Below are 25,698 nucleotides of genomic sequence, written 5' to 3' on the forward strand. Positions count from 1 at the left end.
CATTATTCAAATATGTGTTGTAATAAAGCAAAGTTGAAAGATTTTAACAGAAATGTAATAACTTCACTCACTTTAAACCTTCAGGCACCATTGGATCCCATTTGAACAGAAAGAATGCAAAAGAACTACAAAAGAATGCAAACTGAGAAGGCATCTCAGCTGACAGAATAATAGGCCACAGAGAGATGTGGTTAAAAGGAACTGGGGGAAATGACATTGGGAGTTTTGCCAGACGGTTGCGAAGGGTGTCTGACAACACATTCAGAATGGTTTAAAACCTGTCAAAGCCCTTGGTAGAAGAGCCTAGCAACTCATCACCTCTTATGTGTGTGTGTGTGTGTGTGGTAATAGGCAAGCATTGCAAGAGTCTAGTTGCTGCTGAAAGTGCAGGATCATCATCAGCGGTATCTGGAGGGCAGAAACTCTACAGGGAATTTGAGAACACAACAGTTGGAAAGAAAAAAAAAATAATAATATTTTTTTACGTTTTCTGAAAATGTGAATAGTGCCTGCCCATGAAAAACTCACTGTGCAGCTAGAGTTTTTATGGTTGCTAAGGTGTTCTGTGTAGTTGCTAGGAGTGCTTGCTTACTGGTCCAAGTCTAAAGAGCACAGTAGAGTTGTGGAAGTAAAAATCCCATTAATTTTCTCCGCAGAGAATTTGTTTTTGAACAATAATGCATTAGATCTTTAAAGACGGACCTACCATATAAGATATAATGTTTTTAAGCAATGATAAATACTTCTGTAGAAATATTTTTTAAAACCACAATTCTGGTAAAGATTTCACTTCACAAACATTTCTGATTATTAGCAATGCTGCTGCTTTTTCACTTGTTGCTTCAAATAAACCAAATTATTTTTTTATTCAAATGTAATAATGTGATTCCTCCAAACATGCCACCAAACACAGGGGTGAACAGTAGTTCATTATCATTTAAAGAGACATGCATTGTAATGGGTCACTGTGAAATGAAATGTTTTTGACAAGATAAAAAGGACAATATGAACAATAGTAACAGTGATGCTTGTCTTAAGAAATTGTTTTAAACACAAACACTAAATATCATAAAAAATTCCTTAGACATAATAATAATTACAATTATTGATCCTGGTGGCAAATATGTTCATGAAGGGGTTATGATTTCAATGGAAACTCACAGTAAGACTCAATTAAAGCAAGGATCCAGCCAGACAAGGTTGCAAATATTGAGTCTTACCAGGTATGAGACACAGCCACTGTGAAACGTCTGCGTTGGCGGACTGTTTTATTCACCACCAGCTTTCTAAACATGCCTGGGCAGTTTTGGAGCGAGTTTCTTGCACCAGCTGCGAGCTCTTTCACATCAGATTGACAGCCCTTGTCCAAACTTATTTCCATCATCTGACTGAAAGGTCTAATGTCAGCATCTTGTTTTAAATCCATGAGGAAGAGTCATACGCAGAGTTTTGTTAAAGCCTTTAATCTAATGGTTTGGCTGTAGATGTGTCTGCTGCGGTTCTGTGAAGGCCAGACTCTCTTTCACATTTATTTTTTGTCACTATCTGCTTCAGTCCTACCCTTTCCCCTCCCCTCTATTCTCCCCTCTTGCATACTTCTCAGGCCTCTGCCCAGCGCACCCTCCCCTCCCAAGAGTCGCCTTTCCCGGAATGTTCTTGGAGATTCTACTTGGCGCTGTTTAGATGGATCATGTACCTGATATGGATGGACAGGTGCGGATGAAGAGGTGACATTAAGTGAGACATTTATTAATTTTGATATTTGGTATAAACAGCAGTGTGTCTTGACTGACAGCATTTGATCAATTCATCCAAATCAGGTGTAAATGCTTTCTGCATAAATGGATTTAATGTGGTTTAAGTCAGATGAGATCCCATAACCCAATGTACAGTGTTACATAATGGGTCACATTATTTAATATGATTTTATTAAATTATTTAAGGATTAACTGATGACGTATGATATGTATAATTCAGGGTTTCTACAGGTTTTGACTTTGGTTTGGTTTGGTTTGGACTGCATCCAAGCAAAATCTTATTAAAGCAATTTTTTTAGGTATCTACGTCAAATTTGGAAGACAACTTGAGATTTATGGCTTAGATTTTCTTGTCGTTTCAGACTGAAACTCTAAAACACTGACATTTTAAAATTGTATTTTTGTGTATTTTTCATGATAATAAACTTAAACTTTTTGTTTCACATTTTAAACTTTGTTTACCTTTTTCAGTAATAATCTGGCATACCCTAATAACAAATATTTGTTCTTGTTTTATGCATGAACTCACTTTTAAGTTACATTTCTCAGAAATCAAGACTTCAAATGCATACATTTTAATTTAAAGATGTTTAGATAACAAAAATACTGAGGAATATATACATTTTTTTGCAGTCCTTAATTTGTGAATGGGAGAATTAATACTTTTTAAAACTTTCAAAACCCCCAAAATAATGTATAACACATTTTATTTTCATTAAAATTAAATCAACTGACTGTAAATTGATTATGAACAGACATTCCTTTGCTCAAAACAAACATACATTTTCAGTGTTACTATGAACCTTTTAGTCAGTTAGTGTGATGTAATTCAAAATTCAAAGCAAAATTCAAAAGAAAAGAACTATTTAGCATTTATAGGATCCAGAAAATAATAAAAATAATAATAAAATAAAAACTAAACTGTATCTATCACTCAGTAAGTAATTTTTTTTTCATTAGTAAAACAAAATACAGAGCAGTTAAATGTCTAACCTTGAATCATCTTTGAACATTTATGTGCTGACACAATATTCTGGTGTTGAGCTCACCTATCAGGCGGTACTGGTGTGATATCTATACGTGGTGGAGTAATGAACCCCAGTGACGTGGGTCTGGAAACGTGATCTTGAGGACTGCGGGCCCTCTCTGCCTGTCTCCATGACAACGGTGGCAACACAAGTGTTCCTGAGTGGCGTCTGGGGCCTCGCCAGAGATCCACACCCAACGTAGCTCCTGAAGACGGCCATCCTGAGAGGTCCTTGCTGTCCTAACATCATAAAAATAGAGCAGAAATTTTGTAGCTTTATATTATACATCATCAACTACACCTACAGCATGCTCATGCACAATCAGTGAACTCCTTAGGACGTACACTGGAGGGAACTCTATAATTGAGTCAGTATCTAATAAAAATTGACCCTTTTCTTAATAAATCCAGGTTCGAGGTCTTTGGTGGTAGGTCACTTGGGTAGGTAGGCCACAGTCCAGGACCCCGAAGCTGCCTGCCTGTTGAACATAGCACCCCAACCAAAGTTGGAGGCATCCATCGCGACAATGACATGCTTGGATACTTGTTCTAAGGGCACACCGGCCCATAGAGAAGCAAGGTCCGACCAGGGGCAGAACAGGCAGTGACACATCGGTGTGATGGTGCTACTGTGTACCGTGGCGCCATGCCCATCTCAGGAATCAGTAGTGTAACCAGTGCTGAAGTGGTCTGATATGAAGCAATCTGAGCTGTGTGGCTGTGGTTGTTGATGCCATATGCCTCAGGAGCCTCTGAAAATGTTTCAGTGGGACCACTGTCCTGTCTCTGAAGGAACTCCGGCAGTTCAGCACTGACTGGGCATGTGTGTAGGTGAGATGCGCCATCATACTCACCGAGTCTAACTCCATACCAAGATATGAGATTCTCTGCATAGGGGAGAGCTTGCTCTTCTCTCTTTTGACCTGAAGCCCAAACTGACTGAGGTGCCAAAGCACGAAGTCCCTGTGATCGCACACCTTCTCTTGCGACCGGGCCATAATGAGCCAGTCATCGAGTTGAGGATCCTGACGCCCGCTTGTCACGCTGTCAGTCTCTGTTTTCCTGGGTGTTCCCTAGTGAGCTCACCTCTCCTTAGGCACTTCACCATAGGCACTTTAATTCCTCTAGTCTGGTCCTGTCTTCACAGTAATTGTCCTCCAATTAAATCGCACAGGTGCTGACAATCCTTTGTCATTAGTCTCCTTATATATAGCTGTCCTTCTCTGTTGTTTGCATGGAGTCCTTACCCTATGTGTACGAATGTTCTCATCTCCCGAGACTTCCCCTTACCTTCTCGTTCCTCCGAGTTCCCGTTTCATCCGGTTCCCTCTTTTGTTTTGTTTTGTTTGTCTTCCTGGACTGTTTATTTTGTATTTACCCTTTTAGTTTATTAAACATACTTTGCAATTGGATCCTACCCTCTCCTTGTGTTTTTCCTAAAACCCAACCATCACACCGCTGCCCATAGTAAGGCAAGGGTGCCCTCTGCGCGCTCCGTGAAGACATGGACCTTGTACTGCCACGCCTGACCCTCTAATGTAAACTGTAGGAACTGTCTGTGACAAGGAATATCTAGACATGAAAGTAAGCATTCTTCAGGTCGATTGCTGCAAACCAATCATGGGTTTGAACACATTTGATAATATATTTCTGCATCAACATCTTGAGCGGGAACTGGTGAAGGGCCTGATTCAAGACTCGCAGATCCAAGATAGGGCGAAGGCCACTGCTTTTCTTGGGCACAATGAAGTAAGGGCTTTAAAATCTCTTCCTCATCTTGGCAGGAAGGACTGGGTTGGTTGTATCCTTTGCCAACAGAACAGCAATCTCCTCACGTAAGACAGAGGCGTTCCGAACTGCCACCGAAGTCTCGAGAATGCCATTGAACTTGGGAGGTCGGCTTGTGAGCCAACAGGATGGGCTGGGCAGCGCAAGCCATGTGCCCAAGCTCTGTACGAGTGGCACCAAAGGGACAACCGATGTACCTGCAGTGGTGCATCAATGAGAGTGAGGAAGCAGTGCATCGCTCACTGTTGACCCACAAGCCTTGCAACCTGGAGGAAAAGGAAACTGCTCTTTAAAAAAAAAAAAAAGCCATCGAGGAACAAAAAGACAAGGAAAAAGAAGATTCTCTTCCCGGCCCTCCACGGGGGAAGAAGCGGTGCTGTCCCCGCCACCTCCTGAAGAGCAGTCTCCCACATCTCCGGGTGGCCCGTGTCAGGGCTGCTTTGTCGTCTTCTAGGAGGATTTAGCAGCCGGATGCGAGGGGCACCGCACTTTGTGTCTCTCATCTCAACCAGGATGAGCCAGAGATGGCACTCCTGGACCACCAGAGTGGACACTGCCATCCCTAGGGACTGGGTTGTGACTTCCAACGCCTGGAGGGCGAAGTAAGTCGCTGTGCACAGGCCCTGCATCAACCCCGGGTCGGTATTATTCTAGTGCATTTTAAGGCTTGGTGAATTTGCAGGAATGCCATGGCATGCAGGGCAGAGGCAGCTTGGCCCACAGTCCTGTAAGCTTTGGGAACTTATATCTTCGACATCTGATCCCCCGGCAGCAGACCAAATGACATGCTGGGACTGCCATAAGACAGCCCAACTAAATCACCCAGCAGCTGCACAGGACAAGCGCAGCAGAAGGGCATGGCGGAGCGGAGAAGCTCACACTGTCACCTTCAAATCTCCCAGAGCACTAGCCGGCAGTCCTCTACTCATAGCAGAGAAACCGGGACAGTTAGTGACAGAAGGGTCTGCTCCTTTCCCTTTAAGAAAGGAGAGAGCCCTTCCCCTAGAAACCATGTGTTATATACAATCCAATACATTCTTGACAGATAAAATTCCCATCATGCATTATTTCCTGTTGCTGAATATCCTGTTTCACACAAAATAAAACGGAAAAAAGAAATAAGTTTCTTCTGCTGCCCGAGGCTGCATTTATTTGAAAAATACAGTAAAAACATTGTGAATCATTATTGCAATTTAAAATCACTTTTCTATTGTGCAATTATAAAAAATGTGATCACAGCTGAATTTTCAGCATCATTACATGATCCTTCAGAAATCATTCTAATATGTTTATTTGCTGCAATTATCTTTCTATTAAATGATTAATAGAAAGTTGAAAACAACAGCATTTATCTGAAATGGAAATTTGTGTAACCTTATAAATGCCTTTACTGTGACTTTTGATCAATTTAATGTATCCTTGTCAAATAAAAGTCATAATAATCTTACATACCCTAAACCTTTGAATTGCAGCATATCACAGTTTCCACAAAAATATAAATCAGCAAAAATAAATCATCATCATATTAGAATGTTTTCTGAAAGATCATATGACACTGAACATGGGTGTTATGAAGCTGAAAATTCAGCTTTGAATACCGACATAAATTACATGTTAAAATATATTAAAATAGAAAATAGATATTTAAAATATATTTTCACAATATTACTGCTTTTATTGCATTTTCAATCAAATAAATGCACCCTTGGGGAGCATAAAACTAGAAATTTGCTTATAAAACACAAATATATTACAATACAAACACACAAGTTTTATGAAACACACAACAGTGGGCACCTGTACTGGACTTTATCAGTCAGCTTGGTCCATAAATTGTATTCTTATCTTGGTTTGTTCAGGTTGATGTCAGTGAAGAAGCCTAGGCATCATTTATGCTACATGACTTATATCGAGCACTGTTCAGTTTCTACTGCTCCAGCATGTTGACTTTATCTGCTGACAGTTCTTTATAGATACAGCGTGTTTAACGGCTGGCTCCCTCAGTGTGATTGCACATCACTGTCAGTGTAGCCGCTGGACAACATCCTTTGTAACAGCCTATAGCTGAAGAGTGAATATATCACCACAAAAATATAGCTCAATTAGAATTGACAAGAAGAGAGGGGTGTTACCAGGAATTCCTTGAGCACGGCCTGTAGATTAGCTAGCGGATGGCAATCTAGACATTGAGAGAGAGAAAACAGCAACTGCTTCTGTTTGATTGGCTGAGTATGAACATGAGTTTAGGACTAGCTATAATTCTGGGAAATATACTGACACAGCAGTAATTGGATGAATCTCATGAAACCTGTCTAGAACGAGTCTGGGTCATATTTCATCCTGAAACCAGAGGAAACAAATAAATAAATTTGATTTTGCATGAAGAAAATTCTATTATAGGACACCATTAAGGGTAATTCTCATTCAAAATTCTCATGTAATGTGCCTGTTTTTTGTTTTGTTTTTTTTACTTATGTTTTAGTTTTTAGTATTTTAAATTTAACAGTCAGTAGCAAAAAATTTATTATTTTATTATGTATATTTGTACATAATGGTTATATTTAGTGTACTAGAGTTTTTTATACAAATTATTATACATATTAGAATTTGGTAAAAAATGGTAAAAACAGTAATATTGTAAAATATTACAATTTAAAATAACTGTTTTCTATCTGAATATATAGTCAAATGTAATTTACTCCTGTTTTGAACAGCTGAATTTTCTGCATTATCATACCAGTCTTAAGTATCACATGATCCTTCAGAAATCATTATAATATGCTGATTTGCTTCTCATTTATTATCAATCATTAACAGTGGAAAAATATTAATAATAGTGCTTATTATTATCATGATGAAAACAGATTTTTCTTGCTTCATATTTTTGCAGAAATGTATTCTTTGATGAATATATACATATGTTTTTTTCTTCTTAAGTTACAAAGCTGCACTGAAAATATCAATCATTAATTCATTCAGGTTTTTTTCATTTGTTTATAAATAAATAAATAAATAAAGTATATTACTGCAATGCCAAAGCATGACATAGCATGACATAACATAACATGACATAACATGACATGACATGACATAACCTTTGTTAATCTGCTATACTGTGATATACTGTTTTATTGAGCAATTATGAAGGTCATGAAAAAATGGCTTCATATAGCCAAGTTAATAAATGAAGGAGAAATAGAAAGTAAAGGGGAATCCCACGAGAAGTATCATCTAATACTCATATCACGCTTTACAGATGTTATAGCCATTGCAGTACAAGTGACATCTCCTCAGCTCAGACAGCATTAAAGGCTGCTATGCTCTGGGCTGAATGAGAGAAACATGAGGCAGAGAGAGAAGATTAGACATTTTCAATGGCCGAATTGAGGAAAACAAGGTAAAGGTTAAGGCTACCCAAAGGCATTGATCCAGTAAACAAATAAATAAACTAATATATAAAAGAGAAATAAAGATACATGGACGATAGCTGGGAGGATCGATTACCATGGCAACCTAATGACTCCTTAATGCTGAGTATGACTGAGGGTTAAGCTACAAGGCTTGTCAATAAACACGCACGGACAGAGCTCAGGGATAGAAGGATGGGGCCTTGGGGGGTTTGGATATGTCTGGAAAACCAATGCTTGACTTCCTTTTGGACCTCACAAAATCCACTTCAAGCATTTAAAGGGATAGTTCATCCAAAAATGAAAAATTCTGTCATTAATTGCATACCCTCATGTCATTCCAAACCCTTGAGACCTTTGTTTCCTGGTTTAACCATAATTTTATAAAGCTGCAAGAATACTTTTTGTGTGAAAAAATAACGTCTTTATTCAACAACTCAATGCATTCCTCTGCTTGAAAACAAGCCGCAGCACACGCGTGTTCTATGTTAACAGGATCACACGCATGTGTCGTGGTACGCTCGTGAATAACAGTAGCAGAGACTGTTTTCTTTCAGCACAAAAAGTATTCTTGTAGCTTTCTTTACAAGAAAAAATTACGGTAGAACCAATGATGTCAAACGGATTATTTTAATGATGTCCTAACTACATTTCTGGGCCTTGAACAATGGTAGTTCTGTTGCTGTCTATGCAAGGTCAGAAAGCTCTTGGATTTCTTCAAAAATATCTTAATTTGTGTTTTGAAGAAAAATGAAGCTCTTACAGGTTTGTAATGACATGGGGGGGGGGGGGGTAATTTATGATATCATTTTCATTTTTGGGTGAACTAACCCTTTAAAGTTGAAAAAATGTGCCTGCCTATTAAGAGTGGATTAGTGGTGTAACTTTAAGCCCTGCAGTTTGGGGGAAAAAAGCTAACGTACAAATCGATAAGGCCCTAAGAAATTACAAGCATCAGACAAATAGATTCTCTCCCTCGCTGAGAGAAACAGATGGACAGCATGTCCTCTATGTTCCCCTGCCTTCCAGCGGTCATTTTTGCCTCTGAGTCATAGTCACAGCACACACCTTTCTGCCTCACATTCACAGCACTAAAACCAGGCTACAAAGGTTTCGATATCTGTCAAGTAAGAAACTGACAAACAATTGTTTATTTGAAACAAACATTTCAAAAATAGCTCTAGATATTATTATCAGAGATGCATTTAAATAAAAAAGGATGTAGTAATAACATTGGAGAAATACAGCTTGTACTGTACAAATTGAATTTGCTTTATAATTTATGAATTCTGTAACACTAATACCATTATTTTCCTGTTTATTACTGTAAAGCTGCTTTGAAACAACCATAAAAAAAAAAAAAAAAAAAATGTCAATGTAGCTATATGGTAAGGTCATTTACAATTAACATTCTTTCCACTTGTTCGGGCTACATTTGCTTGACTTGTCTGATGCAGACAACTTTCTTTAACATTTTAGCATCACAGCGTTGTTCTGTGTATGTCTTAGGACACTTAATTGACTTGAACCAATAAGCAACCATTTCAACAACTGCATAACAATGTGGTAAAACAAACAAACAAACAAACAAAAAAAAAACATTCAAAACCATTAGCAATTACACAGCAACATCCTAGCAACCATCCTAGTACAGCAACTTGTGCACATACATGTGGAAATCTATACTGTAATTTTTTTAAATAAATGGAAATAAAAGTTTATTGGAGAGGTTTTTTTTTTCTTTTCTTTTCTTTTTTTTTTTTTTTAACAGACAATCAATATCAGCTTCATTACTTCACTTCATTGTGCATGTGTACTGGCAAATAGACTATTGAAAAAGTGAAGGTATTGTTCTTCCAAGTACAGGAACCTAATCCAGAACTGTTTTATGGAATCTCCCAAAGGTTTTGCCAACTCAGTCAAACAATATCAAGGCTCTTTTTTACTTTTCAAAGACAAAAACCGACTGTCATAACATAAAAGCACGGCATAAATACAGAAAATACTTAGTATATACATTTCTTGTCTGTAATTTCTGTGAGACTAATCCACCAGAAGGAGAAATGATGCACGTTTACCCAAACACTTTCACTGCCACTTCTGCCCAACTAAAGTACCACCAGCCATTACTCAGACAAACAGTCGTTCCGTGTCAAAATCATGGCATTGGTTGAGGCAGAAGTTCCGGGGTGTTTAAACAAACAGAGCAATGTCTTGAAAGCATCACTAAGCGACAATGTTTTCACTCTTCTGAGAAATCAATATACATTTATCTCTGCACAATAAATTCAGCATTAAAATGAAAACGTCTCAGTTTACGAATGTAACCATGGTTCCCTGAGTAGGGAACGAGACACTCCGTCCTCTAGGGGTCACTATGGGAAATGCCTCATTGTGACCCGTGCATACACATGCATACATTGAAAAAACACCAACAAGTTGGCGGCAACAGCCCCTGACATCACTATTGGTGCGACTATAAATATGCACCGGGAGAACATGTAATTCACTTCGTCTGAAGCTTGCGTCCGAAGAATGGCAGGGAGCTAGAGGACGCAATGTCTTATTCCCTACTCAGGGAATCATGGCTACATTCGTAACCTGAGACATTCCCTTTCAAGGGAACTTCGAACTGCATCCTCTAGGGGTCGCTATGAGGAACAGTATACCCACACCACCATGCTGAGGGGAGTGCAGGCCAGAATCATGGTGAGCAGTAAGTACCAACTCTACTATTTCCATGGGAGTTGCCCCTGGAATGTTAGATGGTTGTCCGTGACATCATCCCTTATGGCAAAAGGCCTAGGCTACATACCCAACTTACCTGTTTAGGGCCTCGACCCGGGGGAAAGATTTCTTTAAAGGGATACGGCAAAGAGCCTAGTATTTTATAAGAAGTCTTTCCTGTCACACAGGGGCTATCACTTGCTCTTGCATAAGCTTGCTGAAGGAACTGTCTCAACAGATCCTAATAGCAACACCCTGTTTAGATAGGTATCTGAGGATACATAGGTGGAGCGGCGCCCAAGATGAACAGGCCTTTTACCATCTCAAGAAAAGGCACGAAGCAACCGCACTAAGCACCCACAATATAGGATTTTTAGTAAGAATGCAGAGTACTAGAGTGCAAACTTACCAAAGTGTGGATTTCAGAAAGTGCGCAAAGATTTCACGTGCAAACTTACCATAACCCACATGGATTTTAAATTCTGGCACTCTCATGGCACTCTGATAGAGCAGCTCATAGATGGAATGGTGAATCCCAAAACAATATTTGAGAGTCATTAACTCGATCTATAGTAATAAGGCTTTGGTGCTCAACTCTCATGTTAGAGTAGCGCGCTTTTCGGTAAAGGGGATTGCTGCTAAACTAAACTTTCCAAAGACACCAAAATTATGTTTGTAACACACTGAAGTAGGAAACTGTTACAATTATAAGTTAGGTAGAGCACTTTCAGCTGTGAGTCCCATAACGGGGGGTGCAGATGACATTGCACACCAAATCATCACAGACTGTGGAAACTTAACACTGGACTTCAAGCTACATGGGCTATGAGCTTCTCCACCCCTCCTCCAGACTCTAGGACCTTGGTTTCCAAATGAAATACAAAACTTGCTCTCATCTGAAAAGAGGACTTTGGACCACTGGGCAACAGTCCAGTTCTTCTTCTCCTTAGCTCAGGTAAGATGTCTCAGGAGGGGCTTAACAAGAGAAATATGACAACTCTATCCAAATACCTTGACACATCTGTGTGTGGTCACTCTTGATGCCTTGACCTCAGCCTCAGTTCATTCCTTGTGAACTTCACTCAAATTCTTGAATCGATTTTGCTTGATAATCCTCATAAGGCTGCAGTTCTCTCGGTTGGTTGTGCATCTTTTTCTTCCAAATGGTTTCCTTCCAATCAACTTTCTGTTAACATGCTTGGATACAGCACTCTGTGAACAGCCAGCTTCTTTGGCAATGAATGTTTGTAGCATACCCTCCTTGTGAAGAGTGTCAATGATTGTCTTCTGGACAACTGTCAGATCAGCAGTATTCCCCATGATTTTGTAGCCCAGTGAACCAAACTGAGAGACCTTTTTGAAGGCTCAGGAAACCTTTGCAGGTGTTTTAAGTTGATTAGCTGATTGGCATGTCACCATATTCTAATTTGTTGAGATAGTGAATTGGTGTGTTTTGTTAAATGTGAGCCAAATCATCACAATTAAAAGAACCAAATATTTAAACTACTTGAGTCTGTGTGCATTGAATTTATTTAATACCCAAGTTTCACAATTTGAGTTGAATTAATGAAATAAATGAATGTTTTCACGACATTCTGATTCATTGAGAGGCACTGGGTGATAATATAGTTCACTATTTTTTTAAATATACATACCAAGCAGTTGAGATTTGCAATTTAGCACATACTTTCCACTTTCCAATGGACAAAATCAAGTTCACCTCACTTTTTGGAAGTAAAATGGGTAAATGGCATTTCTTTGTTTCTATGCTGATTTACCCTAATCCTAACTGAAGAATAAATATTAAGGGGTGGGGGTGGGGGTGGGGGTGTTACAGTTCACCTTTGAAGAGAAGACTTTAATTAATATTATGTAAATTGGAATTCAAAGCCTAATTTGGTTAAAACCAACTTTAGTTCAGGTAATTAAAAACATCAAGAAGACAAACGAATGACTGCCCGTTTTTTTGACTCTGTCCTTCTTTCCTCTGGTGAGGTTTTATGGTGCATGCCATCTTTTCCCATGTTCCTCATAAATAGCTGTTAATATTTTGTGTGTGCATATGTGTGGTTAATTTTGTTGTTTATGTTCTTGTAGACACGCTTGCCTAGAGCTTGTTGATTATTTTAGCTCTTTCTCTAGAAATCATAGGAACACAGGATGTTATTGCAGAGAAAACATGGTTGTTTCATATGTAAAACCTACAAAAGGCAAACTAGGAGAAAAATAATAATAATAATTTTTTAATCATCTAAATAACATTGACCTCTGTGTGTATTGGGGGCAGAATAAAAAACAAAATCACAGCATAGCATTATTATGTATTCATGTAATGTCTCACATCACTTGGTGTCACTGCTAAAACGCTCCGGCTCTTCCTCATGATCTCTGCTGACAGCTCAAGCTCAGAAGGTTCTTCTGTCTCTTGGGACTCTGCTGTGAACTGTAGCCAGAAAAAAAAAGTAAAAAATAAAAAACACATTAGCATATTTTTTCATCAAACCCTCCACTGGGCCAAATTATAAGGTCACAATTTTTTTCAGTTTTGATTGTTAATTTCTTGTGTTCAGTAACGTTAGAATAAAGCGATAAACCAAAGAAACATCAAATTATAAACAATGTGCTTGAATTCGGCGAAGAATACAGATGACTCAATGACTGAAACTGGTTTAAACGCAGAAAAAATAGTGATGACAAACAGGAGAAACACTACTGTGCTCAACGATTCAGACTAAATCGCCATCATTTACCGTGGATTTACTGTAGTAACATTGACATGGTGTTGTGGCTGAAATGTGGGATGTTTTAATTGTATTTTATTATATTATAGACATGCATTAAATGTATTAAAGGAGTAATGGAATATAATTACATGCTATTTTGTGTGATTAAGCTATAGTGTTTGTGCATCATACTAAATATATTTGGACTACTGTTTTTCAAAAAAAAAATACCTAGAATAGCATAGAATTGAGGTGCTATATGAGGTGTGGTTTTAACCGGGGTTATTATCATGATCTAAATGTATGCTATTATGGAAGACCAGTGGTTAGTTTTAATAAAACTAAATTCAACAGTCAAAAAAATTATATTTCACAATATAAAATGTAGTTATTGAAATTTCTACAGATATTACTGTTTTTTTTTATAATGAACATAAATTGACATCTGCATCCAAACTCAAGATACTACTACGGTAAACTCAAGCTATTGTCAAATAATGATTTCTAAGAGACAAAAAAATGTAATATTAATCATATTGCAACCTGCACTGTGAACTGTGCTTAAAAGTTAAAGTCAAGACAAACCTGTTGATGATTTTAAACAATATCACTCATTAGAACATGCAGAAACTAAGAAATATTTTTTCTATTACAATATTTATTTTGTTAAGGAAAATCAAAAATTCAAAGAAGGTTCTGGTCTGGTTTCTACAACTTTTAAGTTTGAGCAAAAATCTGCATTTAAACTTGAAAGAAATAATGATCATAAATTGGTCATGATAACTATTGATATGAAATTATATTAAAAAAAAAAAGTTAACTGTTACTGATCCTTCCATAGAGTGTAATGATTGTTCATCGAATTGCATAGAGATGGTGTGGAATGGACCTGGGAAACTAAATACACAGTCATTTTGAGTCTTCAGCATTTTTTCGTTGACACCAAATGTCTTCTTGTGTGTGTATGTGTGTGTGAGAGTGTGTGTGCACCTGAGTTGGCACCTGTCCTCATGTTTCAATAAATTGCCCGTCAATCTTGGGTGGAAAGTTCTTTAGAGCTTGGCACACTTTAAACAATGTCTAAGTAAGCAGCTCGATACAGCAACACTAGATTTCTCACAGAAATAGGATAATAACACCCATTTTAATCAACAGAACTGAGTTTAGAATGCTTGGCTGATTACAAATGGGTATTTATTATATGCATCTTTACTGTTGAACAAATGTAAACAGACCCCCCTATGGATTTGCTTAAATATAAAAATAATTATCTGAGAAACATGCAAACAAAGTAATCTGAAAATAAACATAATAATACAACTCCTTACAATCACAACAGGCTTTCAGCACTACATGCTTAAACCCTTAATAGAATCACACATTGTGTACGTCCATCACTGAGAGAAAAATAAATAGGTTATTGTACTTGCAATGGATGTCTTAAAATTTAAATAGAAAAATGCAAATAGAATTTGCATTTTCAAATGTCTAATATCTGGTAACCCAGCTAACAAAAATATATTCAAAGAGTGTTTTGCTAATGTTCCCATTAAGTTATGTTATTAAATGTTAGCAGAACATTAAATCTGTCCTTTCTTTATGTTTTAAAAGCACCCCCCCCCCCCCCTGTTTTTGTAAACATTATTGAATGTTCTGAAACAGGAACAAAAATGTTTTGGGACTTATTTATTTATATGAATGATGTATAAATAATGTATTTTTCATTATGCTAATAAGAATTACTGAAGCCACTGAAGACCATTACTGAAGAGTGCAAGTTGAAAACAGGTAAAGTCAAATAGAACAAACAAAAATAAAGTTCAAATACTCAAAAAGCTGATGCAAATAGTTGCCTCAATTATTTTCTTGAGTAAAACAGGCACAATATGTTTTACACTATATGTTTATTAACTCTGGAAATGTGAACAATTAGGACAGCTTAATTTTAACTAGCTTTCAGCCGCTTAATATTGAAATATTGAACTATCAGCTAATTTGTCAATGTTTGGTTTATCTTAGCTAGCTAGTCAACCTTAACTCAAATTTAAGCAAGCTAGTCAATTGTAGTTAGTTAACTAGTTAATTTAGCTTTTTTATTTTACCCTATGTTATTACAGGTATAGAGGAAAAAATTAAGTTGTGCTCTGTGTCAAATGGGGTGACTGATGCAGTCTGGAAAATATAAAATACCATCATTTACATGAGTCCATTTAGTCCAAAAAGCTATAGGGTATTGGTCACTTTAAATGTATTTGCACTGAATCTTTACCGTAACCATTTTCTTTTTCAAAATGGTTGAATCAATGTTACGTTTGGAAAAACAGCACTTGTGCGATATTGCTTAACAATATTCTTTGTTATAAATATATATATATTTAAGCTTGTTTAGGTTGGCCAGATGATGACAGTGAATCACAGTTTCAAACAGTGCCACAACAATGTCTCATTGGCACTGAGATCAAAGTCTAACTGGATCGCTGTATGACTTTGAGTTCCTGAGCCACAACAGATGGCTCTGTCCCTGCCTTACAGATCCCTGGCCATCTGAAACACTCAACTTTCTCCAAGCATCAGTTTTTGACCAACTAAGGCATCTAAATACTTATTTTGGATGTACTGTATCTTTCCCTGCATGCTTCTAAAATCTTGAAGAATTTTGGTACATCCATCTATCTGTAAGGCTGGTGTTTCATATGGAGAGATGTTTGCAAATGTTTAACCAGACATAGGCTTAAAGTGTATAAACGCAACAGAAGTTTGATTTAGCAGTGTAACACATTTATAAACACTGGAGCCAATATAGATAGCTTATGCCAAGAGAATCTGAACACCATTGGGTTTGATTGGATGCAAAACATTTGACGTCAATAAGAAAAGATAGGGAAATGTTCTACTCCCTTTTGACTTTGCTGTCCTAACTTGGCATGATTATTGCATTTGATTGTGTGGATTTGGCATAGTTTTCCCCCTGCTGTTTGTCACCCTATCAGAAGTGAGCTGACCCATTTTCTGGTTTATAACATGTAAAATAACAATGCAAGATGATGGGATTGAAGCAACTCTTACTAAGATAAGTCTTATTTAAATCAATAGCACATGAAAAAAAAAGGACAGCTAATATACGGCCATGAAATATCCCTTCAAGTATATAAATAAAATAATTGAAAACCACTTGTCTAAAGCCAAGTATAAGAAAATCCCCAAATGGTTACAGTCTGGTTATATTCCATTACACGGAGTAGTTGAACAACCCTTTCTCAAATGAAGTGTTTTTTCTACACTTTCATGAGTATCATTACCTTTTCAAATGACAACATGCAGGGTTTCACAGAGCACACAGACTAAACTCATCAATGATAAAACTGTTTGCCTTTTAATTGCCTTTGGACGCAAATAAATTACACCTTGAAATGTAAGGTCGGGGAGATAAATAATGAGTTATTGATGGATTCTATCTCACTTCTGTGCAGTTTTTATGCACAAAGTGAAAAATGATTGCATTGCCTCTTGTGGAGAACCTTTATTAGCCAATTTACATTTCAGCTCCATACTTTCACAGTTCAGTTTTTTCATTCTTCTCCTCATATTTCTCTAATTTGACAGGGTTACTCAATCTGTTGGACGCATTTTTCTAAGGTAAAAAGTTTCGAACAGCAGCTGTGAATTGTAATCGTGTCAGGGGAAAGTTTTGGACAGGTAAGTTGGGAATGTGATTATCTATATTTAACATCCATATTTCTCAAGCCATCACCTAGTACTGAAACACATTAATTGGATCAATTTGAAAACGTTTTTTTTCTATATTTTGGCATTTCGTCCACACTGAAATGCCATTTTGGTTACTGTGTACTGTGAGGATGATCCTTATTGTACCCATATATAACTATGGTTGTACTTGTACCTGCTGTGCCTGCTATTCACGTATTGCATTCCTGCAAAGAAGAACAGAAAATGGAAAACCTTTTATGCTGCGTTTTGGCAATTCATTTACATGACAACATTGTTTTGGGGGCCTGAAAATCACCCATTTGAAAAAGGTTTTTTAAAAACTATACCATTATCTTCTCTGTGTAAACTATAAAAATGCAAATTTGTGAAAATGGTGATGATATGTGTATGCATATTACGTTTTCAGTGTATAGGTGTGCGAGCAGGTAGTGTTTCTTTACAAAGTGACATCGCCAACTACTGGCCTGGCATGCATAATGCAATGTTTTTAGTCATTTAAACAACCAATTCTACTGCTAAATGTGATTTATTTATTTATTTTCTCAAATTAATAATGTGTTTAGATTCTCTGTGCTTGTCTGCACATGTGTAAAATTACATAAAAAGTGTGACCTGGATGCACCAGTGAGTAACAAAGTGAATTAAGTGTATTGATACATGTCTGTGATGATGAGCAACTTCTGGAAAAGCTGGTCCATGTTGGCTAATATTGTTAACAAAACATGTGCAGTTGTCTTTGTCTTGTAAATGTACTTTTTGCATCTTTATTCTTAACAAACAGACGTCTATTGTGTACTGAGTCAGACACAATATGTTATTTGAGCTCAAACAAAGACTCCATGGTGCTCACCAGCTCCACAATTGGTTATATCCTCATGCTGTGTCCACTATGATGTTCCTGTCCAACCAAAAACACAGGTTACTGTTTACTTGATTAATAAAATAAGGTATCCTGGAATAAAAGTTTATGCATTGAGAGCAAAAAGTACATCATTTAGATTCTCACAGACTTGTGACTACTTTAATAGGACCTATTTATTTTTGTTCTGCCAACCATTCCAATCCAGTCAAGCTATGAAAATAAGGGTTTTTAATTTCTAAAGCAATTACTAGCATTAAATGAGTGTGACGATACACCTGGCTCGTTTTTTTGTCCATTCCTAATAGATTGCAAGCTTCACTAAAGCCTGCGAGATTGAAACGTTGTTCCAAAACAACAGTACGGGTTTCTAGTGTAGTGCGTGATGCCTGTATCTATAGCAACATGGCTTTCATAACCTCATATAACATTCAATGACATGTCAAGACTAAAGAGAACAATTAAGAAGTCAACATGGCTCACTGATTCTCAGAGTATGAATTAGTCAACTATGTCCACATCCAGCATGGACAAATCTTTTAGCCCATTAAATGGATTCCAGGATGAAACTGTCTTTGGGAAGCCAATGTGAATGCAAACTAGCAAATTCAACAACACACACTGCTACTAAAATCTGTTTTATACCTTTAATCTATACTGACAGCCACCGTAATAATGCAGGTGGTAAAAGAGAAAGTCGCATGAAGCTTTTCTACAGGCTGAAGAATACACTAACATATAGAAGGTGCACAGACTCATTCCCGTTAAGAAATATGATTATTTAAACAAAATACTTTAAAATGTGGAGTGTTTTGCAGGGAATTCTGGGAATATCAGATTAGAGTTTTTCACTGTACATTGATTTGATGTTTTATTACTTGTATTCTATTTCAAACCAGTTAACAGCATTTTACTGTAAAATTATGCAAAATATCTGGTCTGTTCCTTTAGAGTTTTTACTGTGTATATAGTTAGGAACTTACTGTTAACCTAGTAAAAAAACATTTTTTTTTTCTGTAGTGTTTTTACATTATTTTACAGTATAAATTACACTAAATTTTTACAGTATAGTATAAAATATGATATGAAATCAGACATGAAAGTCACTGCCCAACTCGTTATTTGTTATTTCAGATTGATTTTAAAGATGCTAATCATTTGGCTACTAAATAAAGATGTTTATAATGTTACAGAATGTATCACTGTTTCCAAAAAATATTAAGAAGTTCTTTTTTAACTTTGATTATAATAATAAGAAATGTTTTTTGAGCAGCAAATCAGCACATACAAATGATTTCTAAAGGATCATATGACTCCGGAGACTGGAGTAATGCTGAAAATACAGCTTTGCATCACAGGAATGTTACATTTAAAATACAAACACACACACACACACACACACACACACACATTAGTATCACACACACACATATAAACATTTATTAGTAACACTTTTTTACAGTATCATTTTTACACATCACGTGTACTTACTAAAGCAATAACAGTTATTGACAGTAAATTATGCATAAATACTTGCAACTAGCCCTAAACCAAACACTAATTTTAACCCTATAGTATATTCAGGTTGTTGATTAATATTACTTAGTACTTATGTGTATAAGTACACTGTAAGAAAGAGACAAAATAAAGCGTACCCCATTTATTTTGTAATAATGCAAAGCCATTAAAATAACTGTTTTCTGTTTCTTAATGTACATTTCAGCATCATTACTAAAGTATTAAGTGTTACATGATCCTTCAGAGACCAGTTCAATATGCTGATTTGCTGCTCAAGAAAGATTTATTATTATTATTAATGTGGAAAATAGTTGTGCTGTTGAATATTTTTGTGTAAACTATATATTTTTTTAGGATTCATTGATGAATAGAGAGTTTACTTAACATAGAATTTTTTACTTTACTGTGTGTTTTGTTTCACAGATATTAGCTTGAGATTTGTTTACAGTACCACCATGGACCCCGCAGAGGTTACAGGCCCCGCTGAAACGCCTGATTTACAGTAATATCCTGTGGGGGAATGGCAATCACAAGCAGGTTAACTGATGTCTCTCACTGGGCTGCAAAGCAATCATTTGCTGTAAACAATCTCTGGACAACACAATGTCACGCTATGTGATGTGTACTCATTAATGCTCACTAATGTTCAGTATAATTATTTAACTTCACTGTCTATGTGAACCATACAATTCACTGACACACTGTAACACTCATTACAAAACAAACAGCTCCTAGGGTGGCCAAGTCTTTTTAATTACTTTGATTTTTTTCTTTGACACAATTGGTTCGGTAATTATGTAAGAATTACATAATAACATGTAAGAAAGAGACTGTCCATCGTGTAACACCAAGCAATCAAATAGAATGATGGCACTAACGGTCATTTAAGATAAATACTGTTTACATGTTTACATAAACATCAGAAAATTATATCTCATAAACACATCCCAATTAAAATCTCCAGCTATTATTTGATTGGGTGCACACAGATGGATGGGTTATAATATAATTATTCACCCTAAGAGTGCAAAAACAACGTTTTCCACAATATGTTTCACAAATGTTAGCGTTTGGCTGCAATTTTGTATTTTGGGGGGTGTAACCAATATTTTATGTTCTAAGAACATTCTTTTTGGGAATATGTTTTTACGTTTTTTTTTTTTAATTATAACCAAACATTACCATAATGTTTTGGGTACCGATATTTGTTGGCTGTGTTTGCATTGATCTTGCCTGCAAACATATACAACAAGGATATATCAGGTGTTTCCTTAACATATAAGGATCCCATTACGTAATTTGTTTTACAAACCCGATTCCAAAAAAGTTGTGAGTAAAAAAGGAATGGAATAATTTACAAATCTCATAAACTTATATTTTATTCACAATAGAATATAGATAACATATCAAATGTTGAAAGTGAGACTTTTTGAAATGTCATGCCAAATATTGGCTTATTTTGGATTTCATGAGAGCTACACATTCCAAAAAAGTTGGGACAGGTAGCAATAAGAGTCTGAAAAAGTTAAATGTACATATAAGGAACAGCTGGAGGACCAATTTGCAACTTATTAGGTCAACTGGCAACATGGTTGGGTATAAAAAGAGCCTCTCAGAGTGGTAGTGTCTCTCAGAAGTCAAGATGGGCAGAGGATCACTAGTTCCCCCAATGCTGCGGTGAAAATAGTGGAGCAATATCAGAAAGGAGTTTCTCAGAGAAAAATTGCAAAGAGTTTGAAGTTATTATCATCTACAGTGCATTATATCATCTAAAGATTCAGAGAATCTGGAACAATCTGTGCGTATAAGGGTCAAGACTGGAAAACTATCCTGGATGCCTTTGATCTTTAGGCCCTTAGACGGCACTGCATCACATACAGGAATACTACTGTAATGGAAATCACAACATGGGCTCAGGAATACTTCCAGAAAACACTGTTGGTGAACACAATACACCGTGCCATTCGACGTTGCTGGATAAAACTCTTAGGTCAAAAAAGAAGCCATATCTAAACATGATCCAGAAGCGCCATCCGGACTAAAGAGGACAAGGACAACCCAAGTTGTTATCAGCGCTCAGTTCAGAAGCCTGCATCTCTGATGGTATGGGGTTGCATGAGTGTGTGTGGCATGGGCAGCTTACACATCTGGAAAGGCACCATCAGTGCTGAAAGGTATATCCAAGTTCTAGAACAACATATGCTCCCATCCAGACGACATCTCTTTCAGGGAAGACCTTGCATTTTCCAACATGACAATGCCAGACCACATACTGCATCGATTAAAACATCATGGCTGCGTAGAAGAAGAATCCGGGTACTGAAATAGCCAGCCTGCAGTCCAGATCTTTCACCCATTGAAAACATTTGGTGCATCATAAAGAGGAAGATGCGACAAAGAAGACCTAAGACAGTTGAGCAACTAGAAATCTTTATTAGACAAGAATGGGACAACATTCCTATTTCTAAACTTGAGCAACTTGTCTTCAGTCCCCATATGTTTGCAGACTGTTATAAAAAGAAGAGGAATGCCACACAATGGTAAACATGGCCTTGTCCCAACTTTTTTGAGATGTCTTGATGCCATGAAATGTAAAATCAACTTATTTTTCCATTAAAATGATACATTTTCTCAGTGTAAACATTTGATATGTCATCTATGTTGTATTCTGAATAAAATATTTAAATTGGAAACTTCCACATCATTGCATTCTGTTTCTATTCACAATTTGTACAGTGTCCCAATTTTTTTGGGAATCGGGTTTGTAGTTCTAACAGTGTAAGAATGTTCTTTTATATGTTATTTAGAACAATAAACTAACAATTCTAGAATGTTTTTGGGACCAAAATTTGTTATGCATTAGTCTCAGCCTCAGATGTCACGCCCACGGACTGCTGGCTAAACGTCTGATGCATATGGGTCACAAAAGTGGAAACACTCAAGGTGCATCCAAGTTGTAATCAGATTGGTTGAATTCTACAGGATTTCTGTGAAACGTGTGTGACGCATTCATTAACGTTCCAACCGGAAACAAAGATACCATGGCGCCCCTTCACGGAAGAATAAAACCACCGTGTTTACAACTGTCATGACAAGCGCTTATCAGGATCAACTAAAAGCTGGATATATGTATATATAAGTATGTGAAATATTTGAAGTTTGTGGCATAGAATCTTTAAAATGCAGTGGTGGACAGTAAAGGAGTAGCTTTACTTCGTTACTGTACTTAAGTACATTTTTCAAGTATCTGTACTTTACTGGAGTAGTTTTATTTTGAGCAACTTTTACTTTTACTTCACTACATTCCAAAGCATAAAATCGTACTTTTTACTTCACTACATTTCATAAAACATATCGTTACTCCCTATAATATATCACGTGCTCCGACACGCAGAAGCGGTGTCTGACTCATCATGAACGAACCGAGTCTTTTCAAAATAAACTTTTAAATCGGATCGCGAATCACACCAAACGATTCGTTTACGAATTAGAATGATCCGATTGCAGCTGTTCTGGAGTCGACCACTCACTGATTCAAATGAACCGTTTAGTGCGAGTCTCCAGAAGTAAGAACCAGAGATCTTGTGAGCGCGCGTGCGTCTGACGTTGCTAAAAGTAAGTTATTAATGTCGAAATTTTGGATTAATTATTGTAACTGAATATCATATTTAGGTCAAAACTGTCAGTTGTTTGGAAACTAAATCCGTTGTAAAGAGTGATCTATTTAAGACCACTGAAATGCTCGAGTGCAGACGATGCAGACACAATTCTAGGTAAACAACAACAACAACAAAAAACCCATGAAATAACACAGATTAAATACAATAACTCGTGCACGTTCAAATTCACCGCTGCCGTAATGTTAACAGTTTTATTAAAATGTCCTATGTTACGTCTGTTTTTATTTTGTTTATCGACAGTAACGTTATACATATGTATATTGTTTGGATTAACTAGACGAGTAGACAGACATGAATGTTCATCGTACTGAAAATAAGTAAATATTGTTAGCTGATGCTAACTGTCTAGCTAACAAGCTTGTTGGTGCTAAGTTGATGTAATTTTTATAAATAATGTCCAAATATTTTATATATAGCCACCTATATATATATATATATAATATGTGTGTGTGTGTGTGTGTGTGTGTGTGTGTGTGTGTATATATATATATATATATATATATATATATATAGTTTACATCTGGTTAGAAAAGAAAGGATGTGATGTTCAGAACATGGTAACTACAGTAATTATCAGTGGGAAGAGATGCACCCCGTTTGACCAGGGGTGTTTTTAAACCACATATAAGATTTGAGAAGGAAAAAATCATTATCTTTATTTACATTTTTTTTTTTTTTTCGTAAAATGTTCTTCCTAACTTCAGGCCTTATTATCATGTCATATATATACAGTACAGACCAAAAGTTTGGACACACCTTTTCATTTAAAGAGTTTTCTTTATTTTCATGACTTTGAAAATAGTAGATTCATGCTGAAGGCATCAAAACTATGAATTAACACATGTGGAATTATATATGGAATTATATACATTTCAAAAAAGTGTGAAACAACTGAAAATATGTCATATTCTGGGTTCTTCAATGTAGCCACCTTTAGCTTTGATTACTGCTTTGCACACTCTTGGCATTCTCTTGATGAGCTTCAAGAGGTAGTCACCTGAAATGGTCTTCCAACAGTCTTGAAGGAGTTCCCCGAGAGATGCTTAGCACTTGTTGGTTCTTTTGCCTTCTGTCTGCGGTCCAGCTCACCCCTAAACCATCTGGATTGGGTTCAGGTCCGGTGACTGTGGAGGCCAGGTCATCTGGCGCAGCACCCCATCACTCTCCTTCTTGGTCAAATAGCCCTTGATGCCTTCAGTGTGACTCTACAATTTACATAGTCATGAAAATAAAGAAAACTCTTTGTATGAGAAGGTGTGTCCAAACTTTTGGTCTTTACTGTAACTTTGATATTCTGTAAAACAACAAACTTTAAAATACTTTTTTCTTACTGGTGAAAATCAGATGGTCATCTCTGTTTTCTCTCAGGTAAATCACAGTGTAAGCTTAACAGTTAACATTACTCTCATCAGCGTAGTCCATATCAACAACAAAAATATATCTTGACTCCATATAGTGGTTATTTGGGGAAAAATCCAATGTATTTTGAGCAGTAGGATTATAAAAAGGATATGTGCTAATATAAAATTAAATTAAGTAGCCTATATAAAATTGCAAACATCTATATTGCAGTACTTTTTTACTTAAGTACATAAAAACTCGAGTACTTTTGTACTTTCACTTGAGTAAAATTGAAAAAGGAGTACTTTTACTTTTACTGGAGTAATATTTTACCATATGTATCTGTACTTTTACTCAAGTACTTGATTTGTGTACTTCGTCCACCACTGTTAAAATGTGTCTGAAAGTTTTACACACTGGTTTGTTATCGTGGCAACATTTCCACACCTCGAAACATGACGATGAACGAAACGAACTGTGACTGGTTGTTTGACATGTCAGTCAAACAGCCTCATAGGCAGGCCTTAGCCAATGAAAGCTGCCATGAATTCCCTGAAGACTAGTCATGCATTAATCTTCCATGAAAACAAAATAAACAACAAGTGCATATGAGCTGTTCCCCTAGTGATCCCTATATTTTATTTTTGGGGTTTTCATGTTCTTTTTAGTGTTTTTGTAGAACCATGAATTAACATTTCCAAAACATTTTGGGGACCAAAATTTGATAGTTGTGCTTTCCACGACTAGAAAGCCTTTTCTAGCCTTTTTGCGATATGTTTTTTTGAGGTGGAAACGATATCTAACAAGAATGTTCATTTTAGGTTTTATTATTGAAACAATAAACTACAGTACCATCTTTAGAACACTCCGAGCACCAGAATATGTTAGTTGGGTTTGCATTTATCTTGTTTGAGGAAAGTACAAAAAGTGTGCAAAATAATTAAAGGATCTCTCATGAATGGCACAAATCTCATTTTCTCACTTCTGTTTTATTATTAGGGAATGGGGCTATTGTGAATGTTTTTAGGTTTCTATCTTGACAATGGGCATGTTTGTGTTGGAGATGGTGACGTGGTAGTTTTAGAAAAGAAGACTGAAATGACCTGAATACTGAATCTGACTCTGTCCGTTAGTAACTTTTG

General features: G+C 36.6%; 1 protein-coding gene across 3 annotated transcripts in view; it reads right to left on the reverse strand.

Annotated features, from left to right (window-relative positions):
• The window catches only part of LOC113038091 (cAMP-specific 3',5'-cyclic phosphodiesterase 4B-like), a 76,882-nt gene that overhangs the window by 49,312 nt on the left and 1,872 nt on the right, over positions 1-25,698 (reverse strand). For 2 of the 3 annotated variants that reach the window (XM_026195300.1, XM_026195297.1), the window contains exons 2-3: positions 13,048-13,149; positions 2,807-3,024 (exon numbers count right to left, since the gene is read on the reverse strand). In XM_026195300.1, the coding sequence (XP_026051085.1) occupies positions 2,807-3,024; positions 13,048-13,089 (260 nt within the window). In that variant the 5' untranslated portion in view covers positions 13,090-13,149. Of the gene's footprint in view, positions 1-1,220; positions 1,528-2,806; positions 3,025-13,047; positions 13,150-25,698 lie in introns of those variants that run through there. The other variant, XM_026195305.1, reaches the window with a different exon arrangement.

Source organism: Carassius auratus, chromosome 2, assembly GCF_003368295.1.
Source record: "Carassius auratus strain Wakin chromosome 2, ASM336829v1, whole genome shotgun sequence".
Taxonomy (NCBI): Eukaryota; Metazoa; Chordata; class Actinopteri; order Cypriniformes; family Cyprinidae; genus Carassius; species Carassius auratus.